Below are 19,114 nucleotides of genomic sequence, written 5' to 3'. Positions count from 1 at the left end.
CCTCAAGTAGAAGTTTCCAGTAGTTTCTTAAAAATAAAATATTAGGCAGGAGAAAGGAATTTAAAAATATGAACTATTGCACAAGACAATTGGACTGAGTTACTGCAATTCTTGAAAGATTTTAGAAAAAAAAAAGAAAGCACAGACCTAGAACATGTGATACATTTCTACTTAGGATGTGAGAAGAAAGAAAGAAAGGATGTAATGTATTTCCTACTAGATCTCAATAAGATGAGGAAATGGACGGGGATGCAAAGGGAGGGGAGGGGAAAAGGGTTGCTTGAGGAAGTAAACATCAAATAATGGTATGTCCATACATGAAGGTATTAATGCCATCCTCATTAAACCTACAGGAAGGGAGGAAGTGGTGTGGGTGGGAAACGGGAGCACATGTTTCTGTGTGCATGTATGAATGTATCACTTTGAACCTCACCATGTTGTGTAACTACAATGTACTAATGAAATTGTAAAAAATAAAGTCTCTCAAACAGCCACGCTTGTAATCCCAGCATTCAGGAGGCTGAGACTGGAGGATTGTGGTTCGTGGACAGCCTCAGATACTTAGTGAGGCCCTCTGCAACTCAGTAAGACTCTGTTTCAAAATAAAGAATAAAAATTAGGGCAGGGGGTGTAGCTTAGAGGTCAAATGCCTCTGGGTTCCATCCTCAGGCCCACAAAAATAAATAAATAAATAAATAAATAAATAAATAAATAAAATCTCTCAAACATAGAGTTAACTGATTTCACACATCAGCATAGGGACACCTGCAACCATTTTGATAGTGCTGTGTGTATGTATGACATCATAAACTACATTGTCATGTGAGATGATAACACACCAATAAATACATATAAATAAATAAAAACTTAAGTAAATGTATTTGAGTATGTAAAAAACTAGAAAAATATGGAAAAAATGTGTGCTATGTTTTATGACATGTGTTATATGATTGGAGGACACAAGTTTGAGGGCACTGATTTAAAAAGGGCTGCTAAGAAAAGAGAGAAGGTGGTATGTTATAAAAATATAAAGTATTATGTATCACATATTTATATATATCAATATAAAATTACATGTGGGAAGATGTGTGCATACTTGTAATACTTTTGAAAGATACTTAAATGCCATTAGCTGTGTGTTGCAATCATATCCACAAATCAAAGAAGCATAAGAATAAGGAGGCAGTGGAAAGTTTCACCCCTCAGCTTCCCTGGGGAATGTGTAATCCCTCAGTTGAATGTCATTTCTAAAGACACCAAAGTCAAAGCCTCTTCATCACTTTATACACAACTTCTTAAATTATCCTTCAATAAAGGAAATTTGAATTGCAGAGGGGCTCTTGGGAAAGCCTTCAAATCAAGTCCCAGATGCTTAGAATAAAATAATTTCCATGGTGCTACCTATTATGTTGAGAGAGAGAGAGAGAGAGAGAGAGAGAGAGAGAGAGAGAGAGAGAGAGAGAGAGAGAGAGGAGAGAGAGAGAATGCTATTTGGATTGGATTGTATCTTATAATTACAACTAGGCAAAATCACAGTTAAAAGTCATGATCTTGAGCTAACTTGCAAAGCAAGTCTAAGGTAGATTCATACATGCCCTGAGCCTTTCCACAGCAAAAGAGGAGAAGGAGGGCTTTAGTTCAGGACTATCAGCTTCTACAGCAGCAGAGCTACTTCTGTTGGGGAAACATTGGTGAAGAGGAAAACACAAGGGTGGCTCTGATGCCTGTGGGCATCAGTAAGGAGGGTGAGCATTGGATCTTTGTGTTTTTGTGTCTTCCTGAGATCTTTCCTGCTTTTTTCAGTTCTGACCCCAAGACGCACATAGGGGAGGGGCAGAGGTATTACTGAAATGATAGAGTTTGTCACACCTCCAATCGCTTTTTGCCCTTCAGCAAATCTCTTATGAAGGAGACTCAGGTTCTACGGCAGATTCCTTGTTGTGCATGCTTGGGAAGCCAGAGCTTCTGTTAGTCTGTTTTACTACTCTGCCATGGGCATGGTGCTCCTGGTCTTATCTTGTTCAGCATCCCGTCTACACTGGTGGCCAGAGCAGGGAGTGTGGTGTGTAAAGTTAACAAGCATCAACTAGAGTTTTAGTGAAAAACCGAGGCAGAGAAAAAAGAAATTTCTGCCTTACCTCTCTTCTTGACACATTTCTCTTCCGTGCTTACTGTATGCTTATGCCTTCCCTGTGCTTACTGTATACTTACCTGCCTTCTTTGTGCAGGCAATATCAGATCCAACTTTCCACATGACATCTAAATCTCAACAGTCTTTGGACTTCCTGGCTGTAAAAGGAAATAAACATAGAGTTGCATGGAAAATATTTTTTGTATGTGTGGTACTGGGGTTCCTGGAAGCCTTTCTACCTCTGGGCTACACTCCCAGACCTATTTTATACTTTTTTTTTTAAATTTGGAAACAGGGTCTCTTAAGCCAGCACAGCTGACTTCAAACCTGCGCGATCCTCCTGTCTCTGCCTCCCAAGCGCGGGGATTACAAGCGTGTGCCACCACGTCCGACGAAAATCTTTTTTTTTCTTTTTTTGTATTTTTGTATTTTGAAATAGGGTTTGATAAGTTGCTGTGAGTCTTTCTAAGTTTTTGAGGCTGGCCTCAAACCTGCAAGGCTCCTGCCTCAGGTTCCCAAGTATTAGGATTACAGGCATGTGCCACCATGCCAAGCTTACATGACAAATAGTGATTTTATCTCAAATATGACTATACTTTCCTGTCTTTCAGATTCTGCTGGAAGAGAATGGATATTGAAAACAGTTCTTTCATCAATGAATTTATTCTGGTGGGTTTAACAGAATATTCAGGGCTCCTATTCCCACTCTTCTTCCTATTCCTAGGAATCTACCTGGTCACTGTGGCAGGGAATTTGGGTCTGGTCACTCTAATTGGACTGAATTCTCACCTCCACACTCCCATGTACTACTTCCTCTTTAATTTGTCCTTTATTGATCTCTGTTACTCTTCTGCCATTACCCCAAAGCTGTTAATAAACTTTGTGTCCAAGGTGAACACCATCTCCTATGCAGGCTCATCTCTTTTTCTACTGCTTCTTTGTCAGTGCTGAGTGCTATGTGTTGACAGTGATGGCCTATGACCGCTATGTGGCCGTCTGCAAGTCCCTTCTGTACACAGTTTCTATGTCCCCTTGGGTCTGCTCTCTGCTGGCTGGGATGGTCTATGTGGGAGCATTTGCTGGTGCCTGGGCTCACACAGGAAGCATGCTGAGGCTGACCTTCTGCAAGGCCAGAACCATCAACCACTACATGTGTGACACCCTTCCCCTTCTGGAGCTCTCCTGCACAAGCACTCGAGTCAATGAACTGGTGGTGTTTGTTGTCGTGGGCTTTGATGTTGGTGTGCCCAGCCTCGCCATTGTGGTCTTTTACACGTTCATCCTTGCCAGCATCTTTCAAATTCCTTCCACTGAAGGAAGATCCAAGGCCTTTGGCACCTGTAGCTCTCATATGATTATTGTCTCTGTCTTCTTTGGGTCTGGGGAATTCATGTACCTCCATCCTTTTTCAGTTTTGTCCATGGACCAGGGAAAGGTGTCCACGGTGTTCTGTACCATTGTGGTACCCATGCTCAATCCTCTGATCTACAGTTTCTGGAATAAGGAGGTTAAGGTTGCCCTGAAGAAAAGCTTCAGTAGGAAAATATTTTCCTGATCTGGGAGCCGTATTCATTATTATAAGAGAATACAGCTTTCCCATTATTCATCCCTTCTCCTCCAAACCACCTTAAAGCTTTTTCACAGGGAAAGAAATGAGGTATAACAGAAAAAGCATTAGGTTTGAATTAGAAAATCAATTAGGTCTCCTGGGTGGAGACCTCTAAATAATCAAGCCTTCCTCTCCAGCTAATGTGTACTTGTCTTTCCTTATCTAGAACACTGGCACCGACTGCTCCCATCCCTATTTCTTGTGTTATTGCTTCAGACATCAACTGAAGAGCAACCTTAGCCTAAAGTACCATGCTAAGCTAGAGATGCCCCTATTCTGTGCATTTCAGAGTATAGCATAAGAGAAGATCTTTGGTAAAAGTAATCTAACATCTCTTTAAATTGCTTACCTAAATATCTATCCCTTCTACTAGGGCAAGCACCATGTGTGCTGTACTCACTATTATATGTTCAGCACAGTTCTCGCATTAGTAGGAGCTCAGTAAGTATCAGTGGCCTATTTATTTATTCTATCTGTATTTATGCTTTTTGTTATAATTGTAATTTTCCATCTAAAAGGAAAAGACATATAGAGAAATGGTGACTTAAAGAATGCATGGAATGGTTTTTGTAATAATTTACCTTATTTTGGGCTTTTCTACCTCTGGAAAGCACATAGCACATCTTATCTTATCTTCCTCCCTCCCTCTCCTTCTTTTTATTCTTTTTTTTTTTTTTTTTTTTTTTTTTGCATGTGCATGGTAGTAGGGATTGAGCTCAGGGACATTCTATGACTGAGCTACACTCCCAGACCTATACACTCCAGCCCTATTGTATTTTTTTCATTTTGAAACTGGCTCTTACTAAGTTTCTGGGGGTCTTGCCTCAGAACTATGATCAGACCTATGATCCTTCTGTCTCAGCCTCCCAAGTACTGGAATTACAGGTGTGCACTACTGTACTGCATTCATTCATGAATTCATCCTCTCTCTCTCTCTATTCCCAAAGGGGATATTCTACTTTGTTAGAAAAGACACAGTTTTACTAATAAACCATATGTTTAATAATTTTGAACAGAAGAAATCTCTTAATTTTTTATCGGAACATTGTAAATATACGTCATGGTGAGTTTAAGTTTCAGAGTGGTAAAAACAAACATGCACACAGCATTCAGTGTGTATTTCATTCTGGGCCCCTTCCCACTACACCCTCCCATAGATCATATGTACATCCATATGGATAACTCATGTATGAACAAAGGATTACTTGAATTGTTTCCATCCTTCCATCTCCCCTTTCTCCTTGCTGCCTTCTCCCCCAGATCCCTGTCCACTGTTCAACTAGTATCTCCCCTCATATAACTGAAGTCCTCTTTGTTACCCAGTTTCTCTCTAGCTTCCATATATGAATGAAAACATATGACCTTTCACTTTCTGTGACAGGCTGATCTCAGCATGATAGTCTCAAGTTCCACCCATTTTGCTGCAATTGACATAATTGTATTCTGAAAAATATTTTTTGATAAAAAATTAAGGATTATATCAGCAATATGCCATAAAATGAAATATTTCTCCGCCATTTCAGGCATAAATGTTATGATATGAGACCTAAAATAAGCTCAGTGTGGAAGAGTATATTTTTATTCTTTTGTTGGTACATTGTAATTATACAGCATAGTGAGATTTGAAGTGATATATTCTTACATTCCCACATCACTTGATGAATTGTTTTATTTACAGCACCTAGTGTACAACTTTCATCACATTTCAACTGGTATTTATGTGCGATGGTACTCCAGGACTCGGTTTCAAAGCAACAGTAGCCCTTGATCTAAATTCATTCTAAAAATTAGCATTCTAATAGCATTTTCTAGTCAGTGAAAATAGGAAACTGAAAAAAATGGGTCAGGGAACCAAAGAAGGTTTGAAAAACAATACTTTACGTAGTGGAAGAATTGACAAATGTTTTGAACACAAATTCCAGCTGTACCTCTATTAGCTGAGTGGACCTGCAGAGTCATTTTATCTCTCTGGGTCACATTCTTACCATCTTGTACAGCATGAAGTTCTGTAGCATGGCTGCTATACTTCTCAATAAACATATTAAGGTCTCATTCACTTTAGTTTATCAGTCTGTTATGATCTAAATAACTGAATCATTATTTTTTTGAGTTGACAGTAAAAATAAATTATTATTATTATTATATTGGGTCTGAAAATTGAGGTACAAACCCTGAAGTGTTGTTTGCTTTGACAGAATGCCACAGTGAAGCCTCTTGAAGATTTATCCTGCTCCCCTGGCATTTATCCAAAAGTAGTAGACATCCCTTTTAGAGAGTGAAAAGGATAGAAATGAAGGAAAAATTCAATGAAGAAATAGTTTTAAAAAGATACGTGCATACAATGCATAATAATCAAATCAGGGCAATTTGCATATCTGTCACCTCAAATATTCATCAATTATATCTGGGAGAACATTTAAAATTCTCTCTTCTGGCCAGGTGTGGTGGCGCACACTTGTAATCCCCACACTTGGGAGGCTGAGACAGGAGGATCGCGTAGGTTCGAAGCCAGCCTCAGCTACTTAGTGAGGCTCTCAGCAACTTAGTGAGACCCTGTTTCCAAATAAAATAGAAAATAGGTCTGGAAGTATAGGCCGGAGGTAGAAAGCCACTGGGTTCTACCCCCAGTACCACCAAAAAAACAAAACAAAACAAAAACGCAACATTCTCTCTTCTAATTATTATTATCATTATTGTTGTTACTGCACTGGGGGTTGAACCCAGGTGCATTCTACCTCTGAGCTACATACCCGGACCTTTCTTATTTTTTATTTTGAAATGGGGTCTTGCTAAATTGCTGAAGGCTTTGTTAAATTGCCTAGACTGGCCTTAAATCTGAGATTCTCCTGTCTCAGACTTCCAAGTACAGGATTATAAACATGCTCTACCACACCCAGTTATTATAAAAATTAAAAGCAAAACTAAAAAATCTGATTAAAAAAGACTTTTCAGTAGGAAGTAGGAAATAGAGTAGTTCTCACACTCATTTCCTTGGAGCATTAGGATTAGCAATTTTACAATTTGACTTTGATTCCTTTGGTATGAAATCCCTTTGGAAGTTGAGATGGAGAATTGGAGAATTAATTATCCTCTTATCTTTCCATTTAGAGATGAGCACTCAAAAGTTCGCCAAAGAAACAAAAACTTTTAATGAATTTATGAAGCACTCTTTCCCTTCAGGACACAAAGAAGACTTACCTTGTGGGATTCATTTTGGTTTTAGACTGAAAATGTGTGGCTCTTTCATGGTGACAGAGTGGTTGGAAATAAGAATTGGGACTCATTAGACCAATTCCAGCTTTGAGGGATTCTAAATCAAAGTTATGCATTAATGATGAGGCTGTAGAAAGCACTTTACTCTTGCCCATCTCCCCATCATATTTTGATGTCCTATCATCACCTAATGCATATTTCAACTTAAATTGATTATATATTTTCCTCACATTTAGTGGACCTGAATGGTAATAAAATGTTACTTGATTTTTCATGACAATGCCTCTCTACCAAATACTAAATAAAAATCTTTGACCAAAAAGATAGATTATAGAATAATCAAACCATGATTCCATTTACAAAAGAAGACTCAATATCTCTATAAATTGGCATTCTAAAATATATTTATATACTCAACTAAAAGGAATTATCCAGGACTCCTATCTATGCGTCACTGTGTAGCACTATTTCAGGGTTCCAGGCACTAGGATAAAAAGGGAAATAAGGCAGTTCTGTGATCCTGGTCTTCACAAAGTTTCTCTGCTAGTCATTGCTACTCAACTTTTTCAAAGCTCTACCTTCTAAAATGATTTTAATTCTTCTGCATGTACCCAGAAAACAAGAAGATGTATGAGTCAGATTTTTGTGATCATTACCATGGAAATCATAGAACTACCAAATATTTATTTTCAAATCACACATATTTTATAAGTAATTCATGCTGATACTATGATCTAGTTAGGAACATCTTGAATTTTACTGATCTTATTTAATTTATAACATTATTATTTGTTTCTTAATCTTGTGATCTTATCTTTTATTTTACTCATCTTATTTAATTTATAACATATTATTTGTTTCTTAACCTTGTGAAGGTTCTCTTGTCTCTTAAATCTTATATCAAGTATATACTATCTAAAATAGATCTTACAACCAGACAACTGATAAGATTGTACATGACAGAGAAATGGGGCTTGCCAGAATGACAGGCAAAGATGAAGGGATAGACAAGGTATTGTTGGGCATAGTAGTAGATTCATCTGATTCTACTGGTCCAATAAATAAATTCAAACATTACAGTTTATTAGTGAGTTTTTTTTATTGGTACTAGAGATGGAACCCAAGGGATTTCTACCTCTGGGCTACACTCCCAGACCTATTTTTTATATTTTAGTTGGAAACAGGGTCTCACTAAGTTCCTGGGAGCCTCAGTAAGTAGCTACAGCTAGCTTTGAATCTGTGTAATCATCCTGTCTCAGCCTCCCAAGTACTGGGATTACAAGCATGTGTCACCATGCCCAGCATTAGTGAGATTTTATTTCAGGGCTTCGTGTTATTCTCAGTCCACAGCTTGGCAATGCCTATGTAGGGGTTTGCACATTATAGGAACATGTTAGAAAAACACGAGAGAAGCAGCATAGAAGTTCCTCATAATATTAAATGTGAAACGCCCACATTACCGGCAATCCAATTTCTGGGAATATATCCAAATAAACTTAAATTAGAATCTCAAAGAGAGATATTTACACTCCCATGTTTATTGCAGCATGATTCACAATAGCCACCATGTAGAAGCAATGAATAAACAAAATGCAGTGCGTACGCGTGCGCGCGCGCACACACACACACACACACACACACACACACACACATTATACAGTAGAATTAATTCAGCTTTAAAAAGAAGAAAATCTACTGAATATAGTGGCACATGCCTGTAATTTTAGTATTTGAGAAGCTGAGGCAGGAGGATCACAGGTTTGAGGCCAACATCAGCAAATTAATGAGACCCTGTTTTAAATTAAAAAATAAATAAATAAATAAAAAGGCCTGGGAGTGTAAGTTAGAGGTAGAATGATCCTGGGTCAATCCTCTGTACCACAACCACACATAAAAGAAGAGAATCCTATTTGTAAATGGAGGTTTTTCAATGGGTTAAATTAAGTTTAATAAATTCTGAAAGTTGACTATACAACACAGTGCCTACAGTTTTCTTTTTAAAATATTTATTTATTTTAATTTTTATTGGTGTATTGTAGTCATATAAGGGGATAAAAGATGGTAGAGACATACATGCACAATCACCCAATTAGCCCTTACCCAATTCCCACACCATTCCCTCCTTCCCATGCTTGGCTTAGTGGTTGACTTTGATATGTTTGTTTAAGTACATCATGTGCTTTAGAAAGTTTTCCTCTTCCATTCCCTTAGGTTACCTTATTTGCTCATCTATAGAATATCCTTCTTCATCTAGAGTGTTTCCTGTTACCCATTTCTCTCTAGCTTTCACATATTAGAGAAAGCATCTGATTTCTTATTTTTTGTGACTGATAATCTCACTTAGCATAATATCCTCCAGTTCTACCCATTTCCCTGCAAATGATGTAATTGTGTTTTTCTTTATGGCTTAGTAAAATTCCATTGTGTACATATCCCACAGTTTTATAATCCATTCATCTGTTGATGGAAATCTTATTTGTAAAGTTTCATTAATTTGTTAATGGTTGTTTTGTTTTTTTTGTTCTTTTTGGGGGGTATGAGTATGTATGCCTATTTTTTCCTCTTCCCAAACCCTCTCCCAAGCTTCTTGCCTCTCTTCTCTCTCTTCCTTTTCTATCTTTTTTCTTCTTTTTCTCTTTCCCTTGTCCTGTATTAAATCAACTTCATATCACTTTACCAGAAACTCTACATTGATTACTAGAATACTACTACATTTTTACTATCTGTAATTGCTAGTATATACTACCTTACCAAACTCATGCTCTTATTATATTTGACCATATCTGAGGCTTTACCCTATTCTTCCACTTATGACTTCACTTCCCTCCTCACTCAAATTTCACTGTTGAATACAATACAACTTGCCCTTAGATATGCCAGCTGACACCTGGAGACTGAGATAAATTTATCAAAAACAACAGATACAAACTTCTGAAATCATGAGAAGGAGAAATAACAAGGAAGCAATGAGCTCCCACAACCCCACAATAACAGAACCTGATAACACAGAAGTGCAGAGATCTCCAGAAGGTCAAATCAGGAATGTAACTGTAGAAATAATACAGGACTTCCAAAAAAAATTTAGAGATAGTCTGAAAGAAATAAAGGATATAATCATTGAAGTGAAGGCATCAATTTAAACTATAAACAATCAATTAGACCACATGGAAAATAGAATCTTTCTCCTAGAATATGATCACTACAAAAAAATGAACACATAGTATGTAACTTAGGAAAAACAATTTGGCAGCAGGAATTGGATATTGAAGAAATATGGGCCCATCTTAAAAGAACTAACCTAAGAATATTTGGTACAGAGGAGGGAAAAGAAGGTGAAACCAAAGGGATCAACAATCTTTTCAAAGTAATAGTAGGAATTTTTCCAAATATAGAGAAAGAGGTTGATATACAGTTTTCTTCTAATTGGCCCTCCTACAGAAGTATGACAGATGGAAGAGAAAGTTTATTCTGGAGGCATAAACTGATAGAGTAGACAATATGAAAGAGAATTTATAGGACACAAAATACAAAGAAAGGTCTAATATAGGTCCAACAAGCTGTAGAAAGAGACAATTTAGGAAAAGTCCTATCTGCATATACAATGACTAAAAACAAGTCAACCTAAATGAATAGGTACAGATATTATAGTAAATATTTAATAATATCAGCAAAACAAAAAAATAAAGAGAAAGAAAAGGAAACGAGCAAGGAGAGAGCAAGAGAGGGAAGTTATCTACCACTTATAATTCTGTTAAGTGGCAAATTCAAGATTTGATTTTGCACTGACATTAAAATTCTTAACAGTATGCTATTGGATCATTGGCTTGAGGGCAGTCTCAGAAACTTAGTGAGACCTTGTTTTAAAATAAAAGTAAGCCAGGCGTGGTGGCACATGCTTAGAATCCCAGCATTCGGGAGGTTGAGACCAGAGGATCTCGGTTCACAGACGGCCTCAGCTACTTAGTGAGGCCCTCTGTAACTTAGTGAGACCCTGTTTCAAAATAAAGAATAAAACATAGGGCAGGGGATGTAGCTCAGGGGTTGAATGCTCCTAAGTTCCATCTTCAGTCATCTAAAATATATTTAAAAAATAAAATAAAAATAAAAGGGCAGAGATATAGTTCAGAGGTAGAAGGCCCCTGAGTTCAATCCCCAGTACCAAATGGATCCGCCACCCCTGAAAAAAAAAAAAAAAAGGCCATCCCAGGTAACATAACAAGACTCCATCTTAAAAAAATAGCATTTATATCTCAAACAGATGATGAGGCACAAGGAAGGAATAGGGAAATTACATATTTGAAAGCAGCAAGGATTTAATCACTGTGTTTCTTTATTGATTTAATGACAGAAAGCAGATGAACTATTAAACAAGAAAAATCTAGCCTTCACTCAGACAGTGAACTATGTCTCAGATCAACTAGAGTAGAAACACACACACACACACACACACACACACACACACACACACACCACTGATAGGAAGAATAATGCTTGCCAAAACACTGTCAATTCTAAAGTGCCTATAACATTTAGACAAAGTCTACTAATCACTTTCTTGTTGATTTTTGCTAACAGAATCAATCCCTTGGGTGAGAAAATGTTGTTTTGAGATCACGTAGAGATCTTATTTGGTTTTTCATTAATTACGTTTTGCACACAGAGCTAAATCTTGAGAGATTTTATGAACCTTTGGGAATTAATTGCATATTTCTAAGTCTCATTGCAACATCTCCAAATATTATAGGATTTCAGTTTATAATGCTTCATGTCCTAAGGTAAGTGGGTATCAATTTCTCAGCAAGTCATATAAATTCCACCTGGTGTTTAAATTGGTTCTATTAAAATGTTTTTATTAAAATTTAATACTTCAAGATATTAGATTCATATTATAAAACATACCATACTTAATATGTACCAGGTTTGAATATTTTTAAACTTCTATTGACTTGTTTTATTTTAAATACATTTCTATAAGACAACTTTTACAAATGAGGATATTAAGTCATAGGTAGTATGATCTGTCCAATATCATACAACTGGTAAGTAGCAAAGCCAAGATTCTAGATGTTGTGGTTTCACACTGGCATTAAAACTCTTAGCAGTAGGCTATTGCATTCATTTATTTTTTAGATTGTATTCAGTTATTTATTTTCTGTGTGCAGTGATGGGAAATGAACTCATGGGCATTCTACCTCTGAGCTACACCCGGGTCCTATTTTTGATTCTTTGTTTTGAAACAAGGTCTCACTGACTTGCAGAGGGCCTCACTAAGTAGCAGAGGCTGTCTGCAAAGCTCAAGCTTCACTTTCTCAGCCTCCCAAATGCTGAGATTACAAGAATGTGCCACTATGCCTGGCTTTTTCAGTTATTTTTTTGTGACTACAAAATCATACATTTCAAATGGCCAACTGTTTTGAAAACTTTGACTGAAAAAGGGTCATCCTTAATATATACTTTTTTCTCTTTGTGTATACTCTAGTTGATTTAATTTCTTAAGTCTGTTAATTCTAATTTGATTTAGTTCCTTGACTGCCCAAGATTAAATTTCAGTGTATTTCCTGCCAGAACTACTCATGGGTCAAACAAATCTTGCAGAGCCCAAGATTTTAATGTCCTGTTGTACCAATATCTGTGAGATTGGCTTATCTAGAAGTTCTTTCTCTTGTGGATGGCTTTTGCTAGTTAAATTGTATCCAGGCACAGCAGGAGATTGTACTACTAAGTTATTTACCTTAGGTTGTGAGTGGGCTTTTAATCATCACTGCCAACATTTGAGAAGTGATCCAGATTATTTTAGATGTGTAATGGTCACTGTGCTTGGATAGGTTGGTAATACTTGATGATCTCATCCTCCTGTTGCTTCCAGTGCTTGTCTGGGTCATTTATTGCCTTAATGTCCCTAAGCGCAGTGACAGAGCTTTCATAATAACAATACAACTGCATTTTAAACCCAAATCACAGTGCCCTGTTATTCACAATCTGCAAGATGTAGCCAAGTCCTGACAATTCTTCCAAGGTCACTGTAAGAACCCCAGAAATTTCTTGATTTCTGTGCTTCTTGAAAGATAATTTAAAAGTTTTGCTTTTCCATTTGAAAGAGAGTGCTCCCTTGGTGAGAGTGGGAACAAACACTGATTTTCTGATGATCTTGAGCAGTGCATACACTCATTTACTTCCCCTTCTATAGCCCTGGATAAAGGTACTAGCTGCTCTGGGGAACTGTTTAGTCAATCAGAAAAACAACTCAGAAGTTATTTTATAAATGTAAAAATAATAAAAGAGTAACTGAGGGTACACAGTGTTTTAAAATATGCAGAGGTCTGTGAAGATCTTGCAAATATTTCTATAGATAAAGAAATATTGAGCTAAATGACTTTCCCTTAACACACAGACCCTACAGTAAGAAGTGGAGTCATACTGGTACTCAGCCCTCTATCTGCAGATAACAAGCCTTTCTATCTATGGCATTATTTGATCATGGGAAACAAGATTTGAAATGAACAATTATTTTATTCTGATGAAAGTGTATCAGTGTTCTGTACTTTGATTGGAATAAAGTATCACACACCTGAATACATCTTTCCCATTGTTCTTAAATCCTATGAAAAGATAGATTTTATTCTCTATCCATAAGATTGAATTCTTTGACTTCTCTTGGAAAAAGTACCAGCTTCATCAGAGACCAAAGGAAGAGCTGCAATGGTATTTGAGATTCTGATGTCCAGCCAAATTTATTATTTATCTTTTTATGCTTTTATTACTGCATTGTAATTATGCATCACTTTGTTTGTTTCCTTCTGGATCTCATCCTGCTTCCCTCTTTCCCCTTTGTACATGTTAGTGACATTGGTGACACCTTCATATACAGACATAGCACTATTTGAACTATTTTATTCATCAATCCTACTTTTTATCCTCCTCAAATTCCTTTTTCAACCCCTCCCACTATTCCACTAATCTCTCTTCACTTTACTTAAAGTCCCTTTTGTTTTCTATTTTCTCCCGAGCTCCTACCAATGAGAGAAAACATATAACCTTTGATTTTATGAAACTGGTTGATCTAAATTAACACGATATTCTCTAGTTCCATTAATTGCTCCTGCAAATAACATGATTTTATTCTTTTAATAGTTGAGTAGCATTCTATAATATGTATACGCCAGATTTCTTTTATCCATTCATTTGTTGTTGAACACCTGGGTTGGTTCCATAATTTGGTTCTCATAAACTGTGCTGCTTCAAACATGATTATACATGTACTGCTGTAGTATTCTTGTCTCTTAAACAAAATTACATCATGATAAGTGAGAACACAGACTTATTCAATACCTATAATTCCATAGCTATAGCCTTTAACATGTTAGTTTAGGTAAATTTTAATTAAGCCATCTTTTTGATGGGAGAAAACAACAGATTAATATTCTAAATAGTCACATGTTTAAGAAGTAGGAATTTTTGAGAATTGTTATAAATTTATGTTAAATAAAAGAAGCAAAAATTCAAATTTTATTTTTATTCTAATTAGATACACATATACTTCTGTATGTGCATATTTTATTATTTAAACACTTTATATTTCATAGATAACCTAAGTTTCTGGTGAGCTGAATATATTCTTACATTCTTGAATAGATAATGATACAAATACTTTTATTGGATATGCACTTACATTTCTCAAGGGTGGGAGCAAGCACTTTTCTGTTTCAAGATACAGCTTCATTGCATGGCTTTAAAGAAATAAAATTGTAATTCACCAAAGAGGGGGGGAGAAGAAATTGCAAAAGAAACAAAAGAATATTTTATTCTCTCCCTACAGGAATCATATCACCTAGAAAAATGGCAGTTGTTTATTTTCACTGATATTTGATGTAATTAACAATTCATTTTCAGTGAAATCTCACATAAACAAATACCTTATTTCTCTCATCTTCAGTGTAACTTACTGAATTATTTTGAAAAGAAATTTAAGTATTTCATTTCATGCTTTCCTGGAGTTTTAGGTTGAAGATATTGACATTAAAAACATGTTCTTTTGGTGATGAGTCAATAATTGTCATGTAAATCAGCTATTTGGTGTATTTATGTGTTTTTCACATGATATAACTGGACATCAGATCTCAAATAGACCAAAATACAAAAATATTGGGAGATTTCAACACACCTCTCACACCACTGGATCAATCTTCAAGGCAAAAGATAAGTAAAGACTCTTCAGAACTAATGAAAACTATAAACCAGATGGACCTAATAGACATATACAGAATATTTCTTCTTTTTTTTATTTTTTGGTGGTACTGGCGTTCTTGGAAGCCCTTCTACCTCTACCTCCGAGCTACACTCCCAGACCTATTTTATAGTTTTTATTTGGAAACAGGGTCTCCTAAGCCAGCGCGTCTGGCTTCGAACCTGCACGGTCCTCCTATCTCTGCCTCCCAAGCGCAGGGATTATAAGCATGTGCCACCACCCCCAGCTATACAGAATATTTCAATCAGGAACAACAGAATACACATTCTTCTCAACAGCCTATGAAACCTTCTCCAAAATAGATCACATCATGGGCTACAAAGCAAGCACCAGCAAATTCAAAAGATGTAATATAATTCCCTGCATCTTTTCAGACTATAATGGAATGAAAGTAGAAATTAACAACAGGAAACCCAAAAGAAACTATTTAAATACATAGAGATTGAATGATACACTATTGAAAAATGACAAGCACAACTGTGGACTGATAAAAGAATGGTCTTGAATAAATGGGCATTGTGATACTTATTATTGGTTTTTAAAGGATTTTTTAAAATTTTATTTAGTTTTTTTGTAATGTTGAGGTTTTAAGTCAGCACATAAATATTTCCTGATGAGTAAATTATTACCATCCATCTGTTGCTTTTCTCAATCTGCTGGGCTCTGTCAAAGCATAAACTAATGTGTTTTGTTAACTCTTATAAATCAGAAGTGTTAGTCTTGAAATCAGCAGAAACATCTCTTTAGTCAAAGAGAGATAGATGTACTGTATTTTTGGCTTCTGGACAACACTTCCTAGTAGAAAAGATTTGGAACTATAAAAGGAAATGTAGTCAGTGACATGCAAGCTTATCAAAACATGTGGTGCTCACTAAATAAAATTGAATCCAAACTGCACACACAAAAAGTAATTTGTTAGCTGGTTCACTTGGTTCATCGAACAGACCCAGAGCATCCTTCTAAAAATGGTCCAATTTCATGGCCATTGTCAATGGTATTTCTTGGATGTCCTGAATGCAGAGATGTAGCTCTCTTCTCATTTGTTCTTGGAGACGACATTTTATCTAATTCACCCTTAAAATCAACACAAATATGAGGCTCCTTAACATGTTGTAGTAAGTTTATAGAGAAAATATATTGCAGTACATTTTCATAGCTTTTGTTTGTGATTGTAAAAATGCTTTTCATGAAAAATAAGAACAAAATATATGTTACTTTATTTATGTAATTGTTTTTCATTGGTATTTTTCCTCATTTTTGAAAAGGAGAATTTAAACCCTTATCAAGATACAGGTAGCAAGACACTCCATATTTCTCTCTTGAGTTTCATGTATTAAAAGAACATTTTATAATATTCAAATGTCCCAGTGAAACACTAGTTATCTTGGTTGCTAAGGTAATGAATAATGTTTTATCTCTGCTTGAACTTTAGGGGAAACTAAGTCAATATACAAGAAAATATGCAATTCTGATTTAACAACCTTTAAAGAATTGTCAGTGAGTGTTTGGCTTTGATGATGGACAGGAGAAAAGGGCCATTGGGAGAAGCACTGGTTTACTGATATTTAATATTTACAGATATTAAAACTCATTAATATTTAATATTTACAGGTATTGCAACTCATAGTTATCCCTGTTTCTTTGTTGTTTCTGGAAAAGAAAAACCCAAACTATAGTTGAGAGAAGTTTTTGGCACTACAATGTCAATCAAATGCACACTGAAAAGAACATCCTAGCCCACTCAGGCTTTTCCTTTATTAATCAGAATTGAGAGAATGAGGGTTTGAAGTGATAATAGCCATTTCTATAAGGTATTTTTGTATTCACAGACTTTTTACAGACCTATTTTATGTTTCTTAGTCTTCAGTTTTAGAGAATGCTAATGATTTTGATTCATGGAAGTGGGTGGGGAATTCAAATGGATGTTTTTATATTATCACAACTAGACTGGACATCCTGTAGTCCCAGGTTTGAAGGTTCTATTGGCATATGCTATCTTAGATTACGAGAGAAAGGTGCCTTGTTTTAATGGTAAGAAAAAAAGATATTTAGCTCTGGCAAATTTGTGCTTTTTCTCAAAGTGAAGCATTTAGGGGCTTAAGCCTGGGGACAAAATGGCAGGGCACTGCTTAGAGAGGAGCACTCAGCATGGTAGGGTCTGAGTGTGCCACGGCTCTGGGTTACATTCAGAGTCTTTGTCCTCAGGCTTTTAAGAAGGCCTAGAAAGAGTCAGGTGTGATGGCACACGCCTGTAAATCCCAATACTTAGGAGGCTATGATAGGAGGATCACAAGTTTAAGGCTAGCCTCAACAATTGGGGTGCCAGCAACTTAGTAAGACCTTGCTTTAAAATAAAGAATAAAATAGGGCTGGGGTGAAAATCAGAGGTAGCATGCCCCTGGGTTCAATTCCCAGCAACACACATGCACTCATACACACAATACAATAAAAATTAAAATTAAAGCCCCTGTAAAAGATGAAGTTATGAGACAGATGACGTTTCAGGGACAAAAACAGCCAAGAGTGACATACACTCATGCTTTGGGAACTTGAAAATAAGTCTAATGCTCTCCTTATGTCTTATTTATTCCTCTAGGTAATATTTTATAAGAAATGAGTACTTCAAATCATTCTTCAGTGACCTATTTTATTCTTCAAGGACTAACACAACGACCAGAGCTTCAACTGCCACTCTTCCTCCTGTTTCTGAGCATATATGTGGCCACGGTGGTGGGGAACCTGGGAATGATCCTTTTAATTGGGATCAGTTCTCAACTCCACTCTCCCATGTATTATTTTCTTAGTCATTTGTCCTTCATTGACCTCTGCTATTCCTCTGTCATCACCCCAAAGATGTTGGTGAACTTCATTTCGGAGAAGAATATCATCTCCTTTCTGGAGTGCATGACTCAGCTCTACTTCTTCCTTATTTTCGTAATTGCAGAAGGCTACCTTCTGACAGCCATGGCATATGACCGCTATGTTGCTATCTGCAGCCCGCTGCTCTACAATATTGTCATGTCCCACCGGGTCTGCTATATAATGATGGTTGTGGTGTACACTCTGGGGTTTTTTGGGGCCACGGTCCACACTACCCGCATGTCAATGCTGTCCTTCTGTAGATCTCATGTCGTCAGTCATTACTTTTGTGATATTCTGCCCTTGCTGACCCTGTCTTGCTCCAGCACCCACATCAACGAAATCCTGCTATTTATTATTGGAGGAGTGAATACCCTGGCGCCCACACTGGCTGTCCTCATCTCTTACACTTTCATCCTCTCTAGTATCCTCCGCATCCGCACCACTGAGGGACGTTCCAAGGCCTTCAGCACTTGCAGCTCCCATCTCATGGCCGTGGGCATCTTTTTTGGGTCTATAACGTTCATGTATTTCAAGCCCCCATCCAGCAATACTATGGAACAGGAGAAGGTGTCCTCTGTGTTCTATACCACAGTGATCCCCATGCTCAATCCCCTGATCTACAGCCTGAGGAACAAGGACGTGAAGAATGCACTGAGAAAAGTGGTTGGGGGAAGGTAGTCACCTGATAGAGTTGGTTCTCATGGGGAGTAAGAAAAAATTAAACCAGATGAGAAGCTGTCATAGGCTTTGTGTAATTTCTTTCTGTCTTTCAAAAAGTCAACTCATCATTATTGACAAAATATATATTCTATGCTTGATAACAATCAAGATATTTTTGAACATTATCAAGCAAAACAGTTTTCTAATATGCTTCAAGGAAATAGGAGTTGATAGAAGAGTGAGGACAAATAAGCACTCAATTTTTTCTATTATGATAAAACTATTTTTTTTCTACTTTTGGAAACCAAGGATGGTGTGGTTATATGGGAAGAAGTGTTTTTCTAAGTGTCAGGATAAGAGTGTATGAATGAGTTTGCATGTACATTCAGTTACT

General features: G+C 36.7%; 2 protein-coding genes across 2 annotated transcripts in view; both read left to right on the top strand.

Annotated features, from left to right (window-relative positions):
• Positions 1 to 18,738, top strand: part of LOC308278630 (uncharacterized protein) — a gene marked incomplete at both ends in the record, with an annotated part of 90,980 nt that extends 72,242 nt beyond the window's left edge. The window contains one exon of the mRNA XM_080718523.1: positions 17,810 to 18,738. Within this exon, the coding sequence (XP_080574649.1) occupies positions 17,810 to 18,738 (929 nt within the window). The remainder of the gene's footprint in view (positions 1 to 17,809) is intronic.
• On the top strand, positions 2,759 to 3,686 carry LOC308271937 (olfactory receptor 8B8-like; the record flags this gene model as incomplete). The annotated part of the gene is given in 2 exon segments (XM_080708616.1): positions 2,759 to 3,048; positions 3,050 to 3,686. Coding segments are annotated over 2 exon segments (927 nt in total).
• Positions 18,739 to 19,114: the final 376 nt, after the last annotated feature.

This window comes from Muscardinus avellanarius, assembly GCF_963383645.1.
Source record: "Muscardinus avellanarius genome assembly, chromosome: 1".
In the NCBI taxonomy this organism is placed as follows: Eukaryota; Metazoa; Chordata; class Mammalia; order Rodentia; family Gliridae; genus Muscardinus; species Muscardinus avellanarius.
Note: the sequence above shows the minus strand (reverse complement) of the source record. Positions and strands in the feature narration are given on the sequence as shown.